The 16120-nt window shown below is 42.3% G+C and overlaps 1 protein-coding gene across 1 annotated transcript in view; it reads left to right on the top strand.

The window, feature by feature from the left end:
• The window catches only part of LOC119187465 (pyruvate dehydrogenase phosphatase regulatory subunit, mitochondrial), an 81258-nt gene that overhangs the window by 18313 nt on the left and 46825 nt on the right, over positions 1 to 16120 (top strand). The window contains exons 6-10 of the mRNA XM_037435574.2: positions 7873 to 7954; positions 9014 to 9135; positions 10100 to 10214; positions 10424 to 10576; positions 14396 to 14520. Of these exons, the coding sequence (XP_037291471.1) occupies positions 7873 to 7954; positions 9014 to 9135; positions 10100 to 10214; positions 10424 to 10576; positions 14396 to 14520 (597 nt within the window). The remainder of the gene's footprint in view (positions 1 to 7872; positions 7955 to 9013; positions 9136 to 10099; positions 10215 to 10423; positions 10577 to 14395; positions 14521 to 16120) is intronic.

Genomic DNA, 16120 nt, shown 5'->3' on the forward strand with positions numbered 1-16120 from the left:
TTTCACATGAAAGTTCTATTGTAGTTTTTATGTTTAATTACCATCGTGCTGTGAGGTTGCCAGGAAAAGTGTCACCGATAAGTCTGGCTGTTCTACAAAGTGTTAAGTCTTTGTGCTGAACTTTAGAAGTTCTGTCCACTTCATTAAAATTTTGCTTTATTAGAATAACCTCTAAACTGTCTACTATGTATAATAGTGCATTTCTTAGGTTCTATTTTATATTGCCATACTTGCATTACTTAATTTATTTTGCCAATGTTTTTTACCAGATTGCTTGCTGTGTTATCACTCGGTGCAAGAGACTGTCATAAACTTTAGTAACATGTTCAATAAAGCTGGCTATAGATTTCTTCTAAAAGTACACTAACTAAAAATAGTACAATTTCTCCTGTACCCTTCCATATTGGCAAAAAACATCACTATCCCCGCAGGGGCGCCTGCGCAAGTTGGCGTTTGGTGTGTAGCGACACCACGGACCCGAGCTAACGGGGGAGTTTCTACTCCCTCCCACGCCTAGCCGTGCGTGGCTTTGCCGTGCCCGGGGAAAAGGGGATCCTGGGGGTTGAGCTGACGCTGGGTGATTGGACCTTTAAGGCCCCCCGGCAGAGGCAACACACCCCTTTGGCCCCGGCTTCACGTAGACGGCACCCCTGGGCTGACCCACCCAGGGGAAATCGGCAGTCGCCTTTTCCTATCTCTCTCTTCCTACATCTTAGTCTTTTCTCGTCTTTAAATCTGTCCTGTCTTCTTCTCTCTTCCATTTACTTCCGATTTTTCCTGGCGGCAAGGGTTAACCTTGTGTAATTACTCAACCTTGAGTAGTTATATTTGGTTATAGTGGCAATGTACGGCTGGCGTCTGCAGCCTTATGCTATTAAGTGCTTCAGCGTCCCCTGGTTGGACTCCATGGTGGGTGGTCGCCATTGCTGCCGAAAAAAAGTACACTACTATGGGAACACCTGCATTTCCCCGTCTCCTAGATCGTCCTCCGCCTAAGAGGGGACGCACCGATGACATCTCAATTTTCAGCCAACCCAGACAATGCTTTCCCAAATTCCATGTTGTGCACAGCAAAAACCCAACAAAACAAGCCAGAGCCATATCACCATTTCTTGTTGCTAAATCTCTGACCGAGCTCTTTGGCCCAGGATACAAGGTTACAAAGATGGCCAGCGGAGACCTTCTCCTTGAGCTGCCTGAAAAACACCACTATGAAAAACTTGGCAGTCTCGTAGCATTTGGTAATATCCCAGTATTTGTTTCACCTCATAGATCGATGAACACCTCACGCGGAGTTGTTTCAGAAGCAGACCTTCTTGAAATGTCTGAACAGGAACTGCTTGAAGGGTGGAAAGAGCAAAATGTCACGGATGTGAAACGAATCGTCATCAGACGCGACAACAAAGAAATACCTACTAAACATTTAATACTCACTTTTGCATCTAGCACACTGCCTTCATCTATAGAGACAGGCTACATCAAACTCTCTGTCCGTCCCTACATTCCCAATCCAAGACGGTGTTATAAATGTCAACGATTTGGTCATGGCTCGCAGAACTGCCGTGGTCAGGAAACTTGTGCAAGATGTGGTAGCCATGGCCACCCATCTGAGAACTGTGTTACTACGCCTCACTGCGTGAATTGTGATGGGGAACACGCTGCGTATTTGCGTTCGTGTCCTAACTGGAAGAAAGAAAAAGAAATAATCACTATTAAAGTAAAAGAAAACATCACATTCAAAGAAGCAAGACGAAGAGTGTCGCCATTTTACGGCGCAACATATGCTGATGCGGCGCGTCAGGGGGCACCGCCGCACCAGCCCTCGCCACCCCTCCGGCCCGCGCATACCGAGCCGGCGGTTGTGGCACCTGCCCCCAAGGCGGCTGTAGCCCAGGCTACACCGCCTACTCCCAAACAGAGACCGGAGACTCCAGAGTCTTCGGGTCTCTAGGCCTCCCTTCACCAGGCGAGGCCCAAAATCCGAACTAACAGCCCGCACGTGCGGGCATCCAGTGCCTCCGAGGAGGCAATGGATACGTCGGCACCCTTGGTGCCGAAAGAGCGGCGTGGCTCCTTGGAGCGCGCCAAGAAAACAAAAAAGCAAATAACAGGGCCTGGTGATGGCCCTGTTAAGTGAACTCAAACTCCCGTCTAAACAGCCACTCGCTTTTCGTACACACAGCATTATTTTACATTCACCATGAACACTCAAATTATACAATGGAACGTCAGGGGCCTTCTCAGAAACCTTGACGACATCCAAGAACTCTTACACGAACACTCACCAAAAGTGCTGTGTGTACAAGAAACACACCTTAATTCAAAACACACAAATTTTCTTCGTAAATACGTTATTTTTAGAAAGGACCGTGATGATGCCATGACATCATCCGGAGGTGTTGCCATCATAGTGAATCAAGGAATTGCATGCACACACTTACAACTCCAAACATCCCTTGAGGCAGTGGCTGTTCGAGCGGTTCTTTTTGATAAACTGATCACGATCTGCACTATTTACATTCCTCCTAGCTATCAGCTGCAAAAACGTGATTTACACTCTTTAATTGATGAACTTCCGGAACCTTATGTTCTCTTTGGAGACTTTAATGCGCATAGCAGGCTATGGGGTGACTCTCGGTATGACGCGCGAGGTCGACTGATCGAACAGTTCCTTCTCTCGTCGAGCGCGTGTCTCCTAAACCGAAAAGAACCAACCTATTATAATATCGCACATAACACCTACTCCTCCATAGACCTAAGCATAGTATCTCCATCTCTTGTGCCTCTACTTCAGTGGAAAGTCGTCAGTAATCTTTACGGAAGCGACCACTTTCCCGTAGTTTTGAGCACAACTACAGCAACTGAGTGTACACCCCGTGTTCCCAAATGGCTCATAAACAGAGCCGACTGGGAACGGTTTCATACCATCGCTCGTATAGATTGGAGTGACATATGTACTTTAAGCATTGATGTTGCTGTCGACTACTTCACTGCTTTTTTGATTGATGCTGCAACAAAATGCATCCCACAAACAAACGGACACCCAGGAAAACGGCGTGTACCATGGTGGAACTCTGAATGCCAAAACGCGCGCAAACAGCAAAACAGAGCTTGGAGGCTGCTTCGGAACTCACCGACAGCCGAAAATCTTGACACCTTCAAGAAAATAAAGTCTCAAGGCAGGAGAACGCGTCGGCAGGCCAGAAGAGAAAGCTGGCAGAAGTTTTTTTCAGGGATCAATTCATACACACAAGAGGCCAAAGTCTGGAACATGGTCGGTAGGATAGCAGGGAAACAAGTACACACACTTCCACTCCTAAACACTCGGGGTGATACCTTGGAAGATCAGGCAAACTTCCTCGGTGCACACTTCGAACAGGTGTCCAGCTCATCCCACTATACTGACACTTTCGAAAAATACAGAACAAGAATAGAAAAGCAGACACTCGAACACAAATCCACTAGATACGAGGCATATAACCAAGCTTTCAGTCTAGCGGAGCTCCGAACATCTCTAAACTCCTGCAGTACTTCTGCCCCAGGCTCTGACCGTGTGATGTATGAAATGTTAAAAAACCTACCAAACAAAACCCGAAAAAGCTTACTTTGTTTGTACAATGCTATTTGGTCTTCTGGCACTATTCCTACCTCCTGGAAAGAGGCTATTGTTATTCCCATTTTGAAAGAGGGCAAGGACCCTTCTTTACCCTCGAGTTATAGGCCTATAGCACTTACAAGCTGCTTGTGCAAAGTCTTCGAAAAAATGATAAACTGCCGACTTGTACATTTTCTTGAAACAAATAATTTGCTCGACCCATTTCAGTGCGGGTTTCGAGAAAGTAGATCCACCACAGACCACCTTGTTCGTATCGAGGCACAGATCAGAGACGCGTTCGTCCATAAACAATATTTTCTCTCTGTGTTCCTCGATATCGAAAAGGCTTATGATACAACATGGCGTTTCGGAATTCTAAGAGACCTGTCCCACCTTGGTGTGCGCGGAAGAATGTTTCATATAATCGAAAGTTACCTGTCAAACCGGACATTCCGTGTCCGTCTGGGCAGTGTGCTCTCCCAAACATTTGTCCAGGAAACAGGCGTGCCACAAGGTGGTGTGCTTAGTTGCACACTTTTTATTATTAAAATGAATTCTTTGCACTTGTCCATTCCCTGCAATATGTTCTATTGTACATATGTCGACGACGTCCAGCTTGGCTTCAAGTCATGCAACTTGGCCATGTGTGAGCGGCAGGTGCAGCTGGGTTTAAATAAGGTCTCCAAATGGGCAGATGAAAACGGATTTTGACTTAACCCACAAAAAAGCACGTGTGTCTTGTTCTCTCGAAAGAGAGGCATGCACTCGGAGCCCGACATTCAACTGAACGGGCAACAACTGTCCGTCAAAGCTGAGCATAAATTCTTAGGCTTAATCTTGGACAACAAGTTGACCTTCGTACCCCACATAAAGTATTTAAAAACAAAATGTTTAAAAGCCATGAATGTTATAAAAGTGTTGTCACGTACTACGTGGGGTAGTGACAGGAAATGCCTCATGAACCTGTATAGAAGCCTTATTCGCACCCGCTTAGATTATGGGGCCATTATTTATCAGTCAGCGACTCAAAGTGCTTTGAAGATGCTGGATCCCGTGCACCATTCGGGCATCCGCCTTTCTACGGGTGCTTTTCGCACCAGCCCCGTAGAAAGCCTTTACGTTGAGTCAAATGAGTGGTCGCTTCATCTGCAAAGAACCTACATGTCCTTTGTATATTTCCTTAAGGTGAAAGCAGACAAGAGGCACCCCTCATACTCTGCTATTAATGACTTGTCGAGCTCCATTCTTTTTCAAAACAGGCCTTCAATGAGGCAGCCCTTCTCAATTCGCCTGAAGGGTCTAGCTGAGGACACTGGAGTGTCACTCGAACACAGTTTAATGGCTCCTGTAGCATACCCGCCACCGTGGCAGTGGCAGACTATAGATTGCGATGTGTCTTTTTTAGAAGTTACTAAACATGCGCCTATTGCCCATATTCGAACATACTTCTTGGAACTTCAACACAAATACACACGTCCTGAGTTTTTTACAGATGCCTCTAAGTCTAACTCCTCTGTGTCCTACGCTGCTGTTGGCCCTTCCTTTTCGGATGCTGGCCCTCTACATCCAGGCACAAGTATCTTCACAGCGGAAGCTTACGCGATACTTGTGGCAGCTAAACACATCAAACAATCACAAATACAAAAAGCAGTAATTTATACAGACTCCCTCAGTGTGGTAACAGCTCTGCACAGTCTTAAAAAACAAAAAAACCCTGTCCTAGTTTCACTTTACTCCATTTTATGCACCCTCCACACACTCAACAGACATGTTGTTGTGTGCTGGGTGCCAGGGCACCGTGAGATTCAAGGCAACGTGATGGCGGATCAGCTTGCTGCATCCGCCCACGAAAGCACTGCCATTACACCGACATCAGTCCCGGCCCTTGATCTTAAGCCGTCTCTCAAACGAAAACTCAGGGACTACTGGCAGAGCAAGTGGGATACACACACACAAAACAAACTACACGTTATCAAGCCACACCTTGGCCATTGGCCACCAGTATCAAAATCACGTCTAACAGAGGTAACACTAACAAGACTCAGGATAGGACACATATACACGACACACACGCATCTTTTGTCCGGTGGTGATCCACCATTGTGTGACAGATGTGGCGAGGCATTGACAGTCCTTCACATATTAATCCAGTACAAACACTTAGAAACTCTAAGAAAACGACATTTTCCATTACCCTACCGACAGCATATACCTTTACACCCTGCAATGTTCGTCGGTAGGGAACCGCTTTTTAGTCATGAATCACTGTTAGCGTTTTTAAAAGAAATTAATAATTTTCATATCATACACCCGAGCATACCGTAGCACGACCTCTCTAGAGGGGTTTTTGCTGCGGCGGTTACACAAGAAAGCACTTGCCTCACGGCCCTTGGACGCAAGGGTATGAACGAATGAGGCACTTGTGCTAATGCCATTCATATCCACCATCGCTTTTTATAATCCCCAACTCTTGTCATCTATCCTCACCACACACACCTTTCACGGCATGGTCATGATTTTATTACTTGTATGTTTTTACCCGCCTTACCGCGAGGAATTTTATGGCCTTTATACAGCCGCTTATCACAATCATTGTCCATAATGATTGTGATAAGCGATAAGTGATAAGCACTTCAATAACACGTTTATTATCAAAAGCCAATCTTTCAACACCTACTCAAAGGAATAAAGTATTAAGATTGAAATTTTTCTTTCAGTTAGTTAAAGGTTATTATAAGTTAGACTTATCACACATACTTAATTTCTCCACGGGATATGCCACAAGACAGAGGCATTCCCTTACAATAACCCCATTCTCCACCCGTAATAACACGTTCAAATATTCATTTTTTCCGAGGACAATCATCGAATGGAATAACCTTAGTAATGAAGTTGTTTCCCAGTCTTCCTTGAATCTTTTTGCTGCGCAGCTCCAGCAGTGAGTGTCTGATATGTGATCCTGCTTTCTATTTCTATCACTGTAGCAATTCCCCACTCGTGACCAACTTGAATATAGCGCTGATTTCATTATATGCCCTTATGACTGTTCATTGCAAACCATTGTCTTTTTGTGTACATACCTCACCTGTTTTATATTTACTTGTTTGCCGATTTGTTAATTTAGCAAATGTGTATCCACCCTGCTAAAACCCTATGTTAGGGTTGCAGTATTCATAAATAAATAAATAAATAAATAAATAAATAAATAATATTCTTAGTAACATGAACTGGCGCTCTTTGGCCGTGAAACGGCCCTTGCGCCACAAAACTTCAAACATCATCAAAAACATCACTATTGAAGTATTGAAGGCAGGCTGGAAAAGGTGCAAGAATGAGTGACAAGTGGCAATCCCTCCTTGAAGTTCCTGCACCGTAGCATCATCATAGATTTTGCCAGTGTCTGCTGGGGCCTATTTACTCCTTTTTGTAAAAAAAAGTGCAAATTGTTTTTTAATAGTGCCAAAAATTAAATACTATAAATTCTCATTAAGTGTAACATGAAGGGATCAGGAAAGCATGTTCCATTTAACAGGAGTTCTATTTACTGAGAGAAGAACAGGAGTGTAGAATACATGTACGAAATCAATCTTGTCAGAAGCATTTTTTCCATCTAAGCAGCAGTTTTGTTTAAGAGATTTCTATTTACTGAGAGTCTACAGTAGTTTCAAGATCTTTAATTGAGCTAAGACACCCCAAATAACAAAGCAGACTTTTTAATCTATGACATCATATTGATGCATTGGTGGTTTGGGCATGAAATATATAGAAAATAATTTGTTGACCTTGGTTTAGTTTTGTGATATATTTTTGTGAAATTAAATATGCTAGAGTTTTAAAAAATAATACAAGAATAAACAGATGTAATGTCCTTTACAAGTCAAAGCTTAACCTTAATGTTGACCCATGCATGTTAACAGGTGATCAATTTTTATCTACTCTTTTAGTGCATTATGTCAGCCCTGCAAATAAATGAATGAGTAAATAGGAGACAAATGCAACAATTTTTATTAATCTCAATGACTACTGAGTGTTGTCACATAAGTACGTTTCTGATGTCTGGACAAGGGTTGGCCTTGTAAAGCGTGAGCTTTAATTCACTCTCTCTGGAGCTATGTAGATTCTGGATTATTCTGGAGTGTCTGCATAATACTAATTTAGCCAGTTAGGGCATGTAATAAAGTGATGTCACTCCTGGTAGTGTCCTAACAAAGCAGCTGTATCATTTTAAAAGACAGGATATATGTCTACAAATGGAATGTCTGCTCTCTCACCTAAAGGGAGGGGTTTTTGTTCCTGGAGATGGTATAGTTGATCCTGTGGCTCTATGCCAGACTATGGCTGACTTGGCACAGCAAGGAGGTGGGTCTTGTTTTTTTTTTTCTTCTATTTCTCCTCACTTTTTTTGTTGTTGTTCAAAGGTGAATTATGTAGTGTCCACTGTGAAGTACCTGTAATGTTTGCTTCAATTTAGTGAATAAAGCAAGTCTCTGTTAATTGACAAAATGGACTGCTGTATTCATTTAGCTCGTGCAAATAGAAAACAAAGCTTTACATTTAGGAGAGGCCTAGAGATCACTTTTTTTAAAGCCAGATTTGAATACTCTGCCAGTTTTGTGGGCTCCCTCACTTTAATTATTTAGCTACTCTTTCTGTCATACCTGTTCTCACGGGCCCACTAGCTAGGCTTGCGGGTATTGCGGTAACGGGCTGTGCCAGCAGAGGTCAAACTTTTCTCGTGTTAGGCCTCCTGTAGTGGTACATGTGGCATCAATGCAGACCTTCTGCAAATGCAAACAGTGCAATGCATTGCGGTCATCTTGGTTGGTCTTAGGTGCAGTGTAAGCATAGATGTGCCATTGACAGAACTTGTTAGTGACGTGGACTCACCTGTGACTGTAAGCTGATGATAAGCAACTGAGGCACTGTTGCTGTGATTGCATTGATGTTGGTATCACCAGTTTCAGTGTTCTTTTGTGAAAAAGGCATATGCTCCTTGCCAATTTCTCTGTAATACATCGGCTGGATGAAGCCTCTTGTAAATGTTCTTTCCTGACTTCTTGAATTTGTCTGTGCACGTCTGTTTATAAAGATAATGAGAAGTTATATTTTTAGTATTGAGCTTCAGTAAAGGATCTACTACATAAAATTACACCAGTGGGCTATATTTTTCTCAGTTTATATGTTCAGCATAAGGAAATTGCAGTGCTTGATCCCATGTATTTCAGAACTCGTGAGAGAAGACTTTTTGTTAACTCCTCTGTTGCTTGTTTCTACACCTGCCACAGTGATTCATTGTGCATGCAAATCCATTTGATTCCAATGAGGCCAGAATGCAAAAGCACCCATTTAGATTTCAGTGCATGCTCAAAAGCCTGATGTGGTTGAAATTAATCTGGCTGATGCTGGTTGTGGCTTCAGGAGCAACGTACATTGAGGACTGCCATGTGAATCGAGTTGTCAGCGACCAGGGGGTTGTGGTTCAAGCTGAAACAGAACTAGGAAGCATCAGCTGCGAGTATTTCATCCTTGCCGGTGGCATGGTTAGTGTTTGCATGTTAAATTTTCTTCTAACTGCTTCATTATGATTTGTCTCAGAAGTGAGTGTTCTGAGGAAAAGAAATGTGTAAAAAGCTAGCTGCTTTTGTCCTTGTACCCTGTGCACCACTATTCCTGTTGCTGTTTCCAAGAGCTCACTGAGAAATATTTTCTCTAAAAAGTGTGTGCAGTTTCTTTTTCTAAATACTTGTAATACTTGAAGGGAAGAAAGGGTGAAAATCGAGTAGCAAACTATATTGTTAGGTCTAGAATGTTAATAGCATTACTAAATCATGCACACACAGCAGCATTATCATGGGCTGCAACATATATTTTGTCACATGCAACAAAGAAAACTTCAATTAATGTGGCCCCTCAATCTGGGCAGATTTGTCTTGCTGGCCTCCACAGACCACAGCACCTACTCTTTCGAATGCTGTAACAAAAGCGTCACTAAAGGCAGCTTTTCAACTGTTATTCTACTGCTCTGTAGAATTAGGGCATAGCTTGCTTAGAATGAATTATACTGCAATTGCATGGGTGCACATATTACTTGTGTAAAATACTGATTCTTAGTCAAGCAGAAAACGAAGTGTTCTTGGATTTAGCGATAGCACAAACACGTGTAAAATGCACTCACAATATGACATGTTGACAGTACCATGATAAAAGGTTAGGCACCAGTGGATCAAAAAGTACCTCAGGTATGCAAAAGATCCTTCGTTGTGTCAAACGAATGCGTGAAGTTCTCTTGCTTTGTTTAATGCAGTAGAAATGCTGCTTTAGAAGAGGCTAAAGGTTGATTTATTTAATTAGTGCCTCTTTGTACCTTCAAGGAATTTAGGCTTTTACTACAATTAAATATCAAAGATTAGACAGCAATCCAAGGCCTATATTTTCATGAAGTATGTCTCTGCTGCACTTGCTATAATGTACGGTGCTTGGCATTGTTTTTATGCATGTTTCTAGTGGTCTAGAGAACTTGGACAAACAAGTCAACCAAAATTTATGGTTCCAATTCATGCTGCCAAGCATTCATTTGCCATCACTAAGGCTCTGGACCAACCGAGTGGTTGCCTTCCAGGTGAGGAGAATTTTTGTTGGAAAAGACTATAACCAGTGCAGGTTTATGCAGAGGTGAGCTTATGCTCTATGAATTAAAAATAAATTGGTCATTTTTCTTGGGTTTTTATTTGTATGACTGTAACAGGGTAGAACTTTTGCAGCTTAGGGTTCCTTCAGTTCTATTCAGCTTAGATTTTATATTTGTTATTGTCTCCTTTCTACCTACAGTTGTGTGGGACTATGATGGTCGTGTCTACTGTAGAACCTTTGGTGATGGCTTCCTGCTTGGTGGATTTGAGGAGACTGCTAAGCCAGTCTTCCATTATGACGTCCCTGACCGTTTTGAATTCGTGCGCCTACCACCAGACTATGCTCAATTTCGTAAGTTCTGGCTTTTCTCAGGTTCACTGAAAATTGGGGAAGAGTTGATATGAACTACATGTTTACTGAAATGCTGCATTGCAGAAATACACGAAGACCTTCCTTGAAAGATGGAAATGTAGTACCTGGCAGAGAATAAACTATTGCAATGACTGATGCGGTATACTACTCTTTGTGTCTGTAACTCTTGCTATGAGTTGTAAGCTGTTTGACCACTTACACATGGCCTACAACTTTTTTTGCCTTGAAAAAATTTGTGCACTAGAAGTGCTGTCGACATCCAGTAGTTTATTTTATCTGTGATCTCTGAGAAACAGCTAGAAACTTGTAAAACAATATTGAATATTTTGTTTCCTTTTTTCTTTAATTTGATTACTTGCCCTTAACATAATACAGTTAATGACACAAGACTAAAAGACTCATCATACATATTCCTACAAGTTTGTTTAATGCATTGCGTTTTCTAATGGTCGAGCCACCTCCAGCCGCATTGGTGAATTCTGATTTGGTAAATACCAATAAAACTTAATGATTATCTTATATTTTATGACAGTGACACACTTTTGTGTATTTTTAAACTTAATGCACCACTTTTTTCTATCAAGGAAAGCTTATGCATACCATAGTTTAAGTGCATGTTAAAGAACCCCAGGGGCCTGAAGATACTAATTTGGAGCCTTGCATACCTCTCTTTCAAGTATAGTGACTCTCAAAGTTTGTTTGAGACATTGGGGACAAGAGTTTGCAATTTCTACTTTTTAGTTGTCAAGCCGTATAACCTAAAAATTGTTAACTAATTATTCTGCAGTTCTAGTGTCATAAGTGCTTGTGAAAAGTACACTAATTTTCAGCTCATTTTTATAAACATTGACAGTGGAGCTGTAAATACAGTTAAATCTATGTATAACGAAATTGATGAATTCCCAGAAAAGTTTGTTATAAAGGGGAATTCGTTATATGCAGGTTTGGTACGAAAATTCGGAATATAAATGCGCAAATTAAACAAAAGGGAGACTGAAGGCAGAGCTAACCTAAAACACTTATTTTACAGTAAAAAACTGCATTGTTACTGCGATAGCATTTATATGGACACTCTCGGGGGGTTTTTGCCGTCGCTGTCATGTTTTGTAACAAGCACAAATCGATAGCATGCCCCTGCGCATCGTAGCCTTCACGACCGGGTAAAAGCGCGTGGGCACTGCTGAAGCAGAAATGAAATGAGTCGGCCCATCCCTATCGCCGGGAAAGTGCATAAGGTAACATCTCTTGCGTATCAGAACTGCCGTTGAATGCTCAAACAGGAAGTAAACCATCCGTCTTGAACGAGCCTGAAACAACGCGGGGAGGTGGGGGGGGGGGGGGGGGGAATCGCTCAAGTAGCAATAATGAACTTGGATTTTAAGGGGGGTTGTGATCACTGGTACGATTGCTATCTTGGCGAGTATCAGTGCGGTTTCAACCCGAAGGGACTGTGTGAAAAGAGCACCTCTCCCTGGAGCGGCCGTATTTGCTGACACCAGCGTTTTGTAGGAGTTGCGCAATATTGAATCCAAAAGAGTTGGCTGCCAGCCTAACTTCTTATAACATTACAATTTTTTGCTATCGCGTTCATTGCATCGAATTCAACGCGCTGTCGTGTTGCCAGAACTAATCAGCTAATTGCGAAAGCTACCAGCCTGCGAACTTGCGGCGTGGCGCAAAATGCAAGCGCTTGACGAGTCGACCTCCAAAGATCTGTCATCACCACGGTCTCGGAGAGTTCCATGAGCGCCTAATCTGACATCCCCTCGGTGGTGACGACACGGTTGTCCGAAATTAGGAAAAGAAAAGTCACAGTTTCGCCGCAAGGGCAAAGCAATTTGACAGCAACAACTTGGAATATAACACTGAGAATGGCAAGCAGATAGAAATGTGCAGCGCATTGCTCACGCACCATTTACGCATGAAGAGAACATACACTGGATGAGAGCGAACTGACGTTTACCGGTCGGCACTTAACGTGCTGTTTAACAAAAAACAAGGCATGAAACGTAATCACAGGTACAGATATGAGTGCGAAATAATGAGTGCCACAGTTGTTATTTCTCTGTGTTTGAAAAGTGCACTCTTTTCGCAAACGATGCCTGTACAGAAAGCAAAGTGATCTTTGTGCGCCCGGCAACTGAATGCAATCGTTCTGGTCAAAATCGAAGGTGCGCGATTCTTTCCATTAAAGCATAAGTGCGCGTGCACTAGCTTCTAGCACATCCCCCCCCCCCCCCCCATTCACGAGGAAAGTAAGCCCGCGTCGGCACATCGTGACGAGCTGAGTGCCAAGCGTGGGCGGCTTTTTTTTTTTCTTTTTTGAGTTATCGATTCTTTCTTGAGATACGGATACATATACGGGAATGACGGCAGTGGCGACGGCAAAAAAAACCAGCTGAGACTGTCCATGTAGTTGCTATTGCAATAAAAAAAGAAAGAAGCAAACCTTAACGTCGTCGGAGGCCACAGCATGCGCACGCAGTGACGCTATGCGCACGCGCACGGCGTCGAAAACAAAGAGCGAACGACATGGACACAGACAAGAACTCCGCAATAGACTATTCGATAAAGCACCCTCCATATGCAGTGCAGCCTCACATATGTGATGCTAACTAGAAGCATGGCACTGCCAACGTGCAAAAGTAGTTTTCTTTTATTTTTTTTAGTTTGGAATGAGGGGGGGCATGCGCACCCGCGCATTCACCCGTGGCGGCGAGGACGGTGGCAACGCCGGCTCGTGGGGTGTGCAGGCTCGCCTGCCCGCCCCGTGTTCCTCCGCGCGCAATAACGAGCACTCACTCTCGACTGGTGCACCGTGCATGCCACTGCCGCTTCACGCTTCGTTGGCAGCAGGGAAACTGCGGAAGGTGCATGCTTGTACCAAAATGCCAAAATGCGAAGCAAGATTTCTAGGCTGTCTGTGGGGAAAATTCGTTATATCAAGGTTATCTCCCGCTGTTACATTGTTACACAGAGGTCGCAAATACATGCGCTTCTATGGAGCAATGGCAAGGAATAGAAAAACTTTGTTATATGGAGGTTCATTATAAGCAGGTTTAACTGACCTGCTGCATCCATCTGCATTTGTCTGTGTCAGTTTACGTTTGTCCACGAACTGAAAGAAGTCCACATGACGTCCATTAAGCGAGCAATGATATTACATAAAGATGCCATCATATTGCATCAAAATGACATAACAGATCACCAAAATTTGTGACATCATGATGATGTCATCAATTGACCTTTTTGACCATTCAAAGGTAGGCAGATTTCGGAGGCAGTGCGACAGCAAGTGAGGTGCATAAAGCTTAAGCTGAGCCGTTCCTTAGCCACGACATGACTAACTCGAGTTGTGTCATCCTTTTCTGTTTCTTAATTGTTTGCTGACACCCTCAATGTGCTGAATGATGATGCCAGCAGTATTGTTGTTTTTTAGACAAAAAAAATCTATCTTGCTTAAGCTATCATATGACTAAATAGATATAGTCCTCAAATTTATTGCCAAACAAGAGTTGCAGCAGGAGCTTCACTGATATCTGTTCCTGCCTTTAGATTGCTATTTGTGTTCATACTGAAGCAAAATTTGCCAATGGACTGGCTAGTCGTTAAATGTGATCAACTCGCTTTGAACAAAACTACAAAAACTACGAGACACAATGACAAAAAGACACGTGTGGATACTAAAGCATGCAATGACTAATATAAAGATTTGTAGTTAATTATAAAATTAGAGCGGCCATTTGCATAAATGTGAATGTTTTTGTCACAGACAAAGTCCCATCCTCTATCTTTCAGAAAGCATCTATAGTCAGTTCCAGCACCGGTTTCCAAGACTGCAGCACTTGGAGCTTGCTGAGTTGGTTACTGCCCCAGAGACCTTTACACCTGACAATCATTGTATTTTGGGGGAAACTTCAGAGGTGAGAACGTTTTGTTTAGTTAAAGGTACAGTTACATCAAATTTATTGTGTTCTGTTATTTGGTTATACGTATATAGCATTCTTTCTGTAAAGATTTCTTACTTGCATTATGTAGTATTTCAATTTTCAGTGAGCTCTTGGGTTGAAGTTCAAATGCTCATTTGGTGTTAGGCTACATTCTGTAAAGGTATTTAAGACTTAGTTTAGCTGGGCAACGGAACTGCACAAATCGTTCTGGTTCCTAATGCATCTTGCTTAATCGCGGTGTACCAATGCCTTTGCTTCAAAAATATTTTTCTTTTTTCCATTAAAAGGCACTTGGATAACCATCAGAACGAAACATTTGACTAGAAGTGAAAGATATGTTGTGCTGGAAGAGCAAAACCTTTCTCATTTTTTTTTGTCTGGGGTTCCACTTCATAGCAGCTCACTAATAGTAGCTCATAATGAATATAATCATATGTATCATGAATGCTGTTCTCTATTTGTTAATGTCGTTTTCAGTGTGTACCACTCCTGAAAGCAGGTGTAGTTCATTGACATCTTTTCCTGATTGATCACACATCAAGTTGCGGGGGCATTTCAATTCTTCATCAAGTATTGTGCACAAACTTCATGAAAAAAAGAATACAGGGCAAATAATGATTCACCTTATTCAGAAATGAAAAAAAAAAAAGGATATTGAATTCACTATTCTGCAGCCTTTAGAATATAGTGTTAAAGGTCAGTTCAGTTATAAACTTTCAGCCACTTCGTGGTCTACAAGTTAGAGTGCTTGGGTATAACCCAAAAATGTGCAGGTTCGATACTGAGTGCAATGGTTACATTTTGAAGGAAGTGGAATGCTCCTTATATTTTGCCATTTTTAGTGCGTGTTTAAAGAAGGTGGTTAAAATTGTCCAGAGCCTCCATTGTGCCATCTCTCCTAGCCTGAGTTGCTTAGGGATATCAAAGCTTTTAAACCCATTGAAAAATTTCACTATTCAAGCGCCCTTATTTCTAATTACCATTGGGCCCACATGGATATATAGTCGGAACTTTTCTAAGGTGAGATTAACTTAATGTTCAATTACAAACAGTTGAATATAGTCTTTTGGGCAAACAAAATAAAGTTATATTTTGGCACATGAAACATCATGCTTCCATTTCATTTTATTTGCATTAACCTTGGAGGCCCTGAAAGCCTGGCTTGAGTCATCATTGGTTGGTAGTGGAAAAGTGATGGGGACGTGGGGGTGAAATAAAGATAGATTAGAATCTTGCCCGAGTTGCTTAGGGATATCAAAGCTTTTAAACCCATTAAAAATTTCACTATTCAAGCGCCCCTATTTGTAATTACCATTGGGCCCACATGGATATATAGTCAGAACTTTTCTAAGGTGAGATTAACTTAATGTTCAATTACAAACAGTTGAATATAGTCTTTTGGGCAAACACAATAGTTATATTTTGGCACATGAAACATCATGCTTCCATTTCATTTTATTTGCATTAACCTTGGAGGCCCTGAAAGCCTGGCTGGAGTCATCATTGGTTAGTAGTGGGAAAGTGATGGGGACGTGGGGGTGAAAAAAAGATAGGTTAGAATCAACCTGTGATC

Source organism: Rhipicephalus microplus, chromosome X, assembly GCF_043290135.1.
Source record: "Rhipicephalus microplus isolate Deutch F79 chromosome X, USDA_Rmic, whole genome shotgun sequence".
NCBI lineage: Eukaryota > Metazoa > Arthropoda > Arachnida > Ixodida > Ixodidae > Rhipicephalus > Rhipicephalus microplus.